The sequence below is a fragment of the Mangifera indica genome, chromosome 14 (assembly GCF_011075055.1).
Source record: "Mangifera indica cultivar Alphonso chromosome 14, CATAS_Mindica_2.1, whole genome shotgun sequence".
Lineage (NCBI taxonomy): Eukaryota > Viridiplantae > Streptophyta > Magnoliopsida > Sapindales > Anacardiaceae > Mangifera > Mangifera indica.
The window spans coordinates 12038862-12042975 of NC_058150.1; the positions used below are offsets into that span (position 1 = coordinate 12038862).

The following is a 4114-nucleotide window of genomic DNA, read 5'->3' on the forward strand; positions in this document are numbered from 1 at the left end:
TATCCACACTTGTGTTGTCCACCCAGATCATAACTTTTAAGTGTATTAGGTTTATCTTTATTGATCACTTAAACTCATCTTTAAAATGTCATTGGACTATTCAATTACTCAGTTTTATTAAACAAAATATAATTAATGTTAGCCCACATTAGAAAATTACTAACAAATACCTCGTAAAAAAACCAAAAATGTTAACAATCTAGTATTACTTAAAATGTTACCAAACTTATTTATGTCAATAACTTAGTCATGTTGAGGGCTCTTCAGCCAGCTTTTAGTACATACCAGGGCCTTTTTCAAGTCAGTATCTAGGCCATCGCAATTAAAAATATTATAAAGTTCGGAACTTAAATGACAAGAATCTAAAGTAAAACCAGAAGTAGAAATAGGCATCGCCAAGTAATCTCGTGCCATTCTAGCAAGTGTCGGATACTTTTGAGAGTTGGTGCGCCACCAAGCTAGTATGTCAAACTCTTCAACAGAAGGAATTTTAAGGTCCATTAAATATAAATCAAGTTCTGAATTTGAAGATCCACAAGGCCTCCCCAGGGTGTCTAGCATTCTCGGAACTTTTGCATATTCATTATAGACATTATTAACTTCATTGTAGATTTTCCTGAGACGTGTGTTTGCATCCTCACCATATAGTTCCTTGTACCAACCTACTACCATTTCCATCTTGAATCGTGGATCAAGAACCACTGCAATTACTAGAGCCAGGTTACATTGACTCCAATACCTGTCAAAATATTTCTCTCTAATAGATGAAGCTATTTCACGAACATAAGAATTGTCACTTTCTTCCCATTGAAGTAATTTCATATATATGTCACAAACCTTGGGGAAATATACATTTGCAGTAGTATATTTGCTTCTAGACAAATTATCAGCAGCATCTTTTAACACACGCGCACACTCATATGCCACGGTTGTTTTATACCATCCCTCATCTGTCAAATTTATTACCCTGAAATTATGATCTATCGTTTCAAGCTCACAAAATGCTTCTTTATACCCCAATGCACTCCCGAGCACCTCTAATTCATCAAAAATCCATTTATTAGGAAGGCCTTGAGAACTCACCTTCTTGCCCATCGACTTAGCTTTGTTTAACGCAATTCGGAACCTGTTTTCATTTGATGGCGACTCACGAATATAGCTGAAAGACATCTTTATTTCACTAAGCAATTCTGCCATCCAACTTGGCCCATTTTTAACAGTCCTCTTAAGATTATCTACCAGCCAATGAATGGTTAACACATTCTCGTTGAAAGGAAGTAAAGCTCGTTTACTGATCCAGGAGTTTGTGAAAAAAAGATCCAAATCTTCTCTACTAATACCTGTGACTATAGAACATATATTCTTGTCAACATTCAGATCTAAAAGTAGACCTTTAACAATGTCTGAAAAATCCCTTTCATTCCTTTCCGATGCAAAATCAATAATCCTGTTCTTCAATACCCAATTATCATCAATGAAGTGGAGCACCACCAAAATGTACTCCATATCATACAACTCAAATTTCAAATGGAAATGACAAGACAGTTTATTTAAATATCCCCGAAGCTTTTCTTTCTCCTCTTTGTAAACATGGAGTATGTCAGCCTTTATGAACTTCAATGATGAAAACCCATACTTAATGATGATTCGTGCAGCATCCAAATTATTCAATTCTTCATCAATCACAGATTTTTCTTTGACGACAGTTGGAGCAATCAAATCATTTGTTTCAACAGATGCACCTTCACCTGGATTTCTATTACGACGATGGCATCTTTCTAAATGATTTTTCAAATGTGTAGTTCCTTTCTTGCTTGAACCATTAAACTTCCTCTCACAATGTTTGCATATAGCCCATTCTATTCCATCTTCTTTATATTTTGTGAATTCCTTCCAAACCTTTGAATTCAACTTTCTTCGTTTAGTAGATGGCAATTTCTCCACATCTGCATTCACTGTCTCATTTTCATGGTTTGAAATAGGTTCAGAGCCAACATTTTCTTCTCTAATTTGGGTGGATTCCTGTCAAGATCATAAATAACAAGTATTATATTCTAACTCTAGTTGAGTTTTTAGTAGAGACCCTCCACATAAAAGCCTTGGTTTGAGAATAATGAACGAGATTGCTTCTTTTTTGAGGAATCAATACATCAACAAAAATCTCACTGTGCAAATAAACTATCATCTCTCTGTTTTGTATTTTGGTGATCGAATCTGATCTGAATCTGTTCTACCATTCACCCTATTGCTCGGATATCTGAAACAAGTTAATCTGTGATACTTTGAGTGCTTAATGTGCCTCTTTTTGAGATCTCCTCAACTCAAGATTTAATCCCAGCAAGAAAATTGACTTGGGATTCATTGAGTATCACAGCACATAGAGTTTTATTTCAGAAAATAGGCCAAAGGACTTGTTCCCACCCAAGATATAGTGAAAACCCAAAGTGACCCTTGCTAACTTTTGAAAACTCAAATATCCCTCGTCCGTTAGTTTTAGCTATTACAATCAAGGATAAAATCTTTATTTAGTGATTTTTATTTAAATAAAGAAAAACTGATTTCCTTTTAACCTCTTAATTTAAAAAACTAATCGTTTTTACAGTAGTTTATTTAAACAAATAAAAATTAATTTTTTCTTTTAGTTTTAAAAATTAACCATTTTCCCCCTAACTTAATTTTAAAAAATTAATCTTTCACCCCCACTTTGTATGATTTTTAGGGTTTTATATTTTTGAATGAACAACCGCTCCTTCAAACTTTGAAATGTTGCATTTACATCCCAAAAACTCCATTCCATCTTTTCGACAATCGTTCTTCCTAGCGTTTCTCTCCAACAACTTCTCTTCTCCCTCCTTGGTGGTTTCCCGATGCGAAAATCACCAATAATCCTACCAAAATGGTTGAATTTTTTAGCATGGATCTATGCAAAAATCTCACAGATCCATGCAACGATCTATACGTTAGCGACACACAGATCTGTTAGATGACATCTCACAGACATGGGCATCATCCGTGCAATGTCGTTCGACTAATTTATGCATCGCGAGATTTTTGCATAGATCTATGCGCGAAAATTCAACCATTTCGATAAAATTTTTAATGGTTTTCGCACTAGGAAACCACCATAGATGGTGGGGAGATACTGCCAAAGAGGAACATTGGGAAGAAGGGTTGCCGAAAAGATGTAATGAAGTTTTTGGGTGTTAATATAATGTTTCAAAGTTTGAGAGATCAGTTGTTCATTCTAAAATATAAAACCTAAAAACTATATATAATAGGGGTGAAAGATTAATTTTTTTTAAATTAAATTTAGGGGAAATGATTAATTTTTAAAACTAAGGAAAAAAAATATTTTTTCTTCGTTTAAATAAAAATCTTTAAATGATGATTTTATCTCTAATTATAGCAATCAAAACTAACAAATTGGTGGGTATTTAGATTTTTAAAAATTAGCCAAGGTCACTTAGGTTTTCAGTACACCTTCGGTGGGAATAAGTTATTAGGCCTAGAAAATAATACAAAACATTAAGAACTTAAATTATTTTCTACGTAGCAAAGAAATAAATCCCGGCAAGAAAATTGTCTTAGGATCCATTAATAATGCAGCACAAAAATTTTGTTTCAGGAATAATACAAGAACATAAAGAACTTATGAATTTACATTACTTTCCATGGAGAAAAGAAGTAAATATTCCTGTAATTAAATTCAAGATTCAATGAACAGTAGATAGATAGAGACTCACCTGTTCAGGATTTGGAAGTGCTTCAATTTCATCACCATTGCTTGTTTGGAAATAAATTGTTGGTGTTCCACCAGGCCAAGACATAATCAAATTAAGTAAAAATAAACTTACTTGATTATGCAATTAGATTGACATGAATCCTGAAAACGAGTTTCAGTATAAAGAAATTTGGCTTCTTGATCCTCTGCAAATGATGGTGAAGAAAGTCAAAAAGAAGAATAAACCAATACTAATTTCTATTCTCAACTTGTCTTTTTAAATTTAGGCAGAAGCGGAATTTTTTATTTATAATTAATTGTCACGTCTCGGCTTCACGCGGTTGACCTAGGAATTTTCAATATTTTCACATTCAGGTAACCTTATTTTTTGTT

At 33.4% G+C, this 4114-nt stretch overlaps 1 protein-coding gene across 1 annotated transcript; it reads right to left on the minus strand.

The window, feature by feature from the left end:
- Positions 1–243: 243 nt before the first annotated feature.
- Positions 244–3827, minus strand: LOC123195662 (zinc finger BED domain-containing protein RICESLEEPER 1-like). The gene is made up of 2 exons (XM_044609480.1): positions 3744–3827; positions 244–2022 (listed from the first exon to the last, which is right to left on the minus strand). Exons 1-2 carry the CDS (start codon positions 3825–3827, stop codon positions 244–246), a joined length of 1863 nt encoding a protein of 620 aa, XP_044465415.1.
- Between the last annotated feature and the right edge of the window lie 287 nt (positions 3828–4114).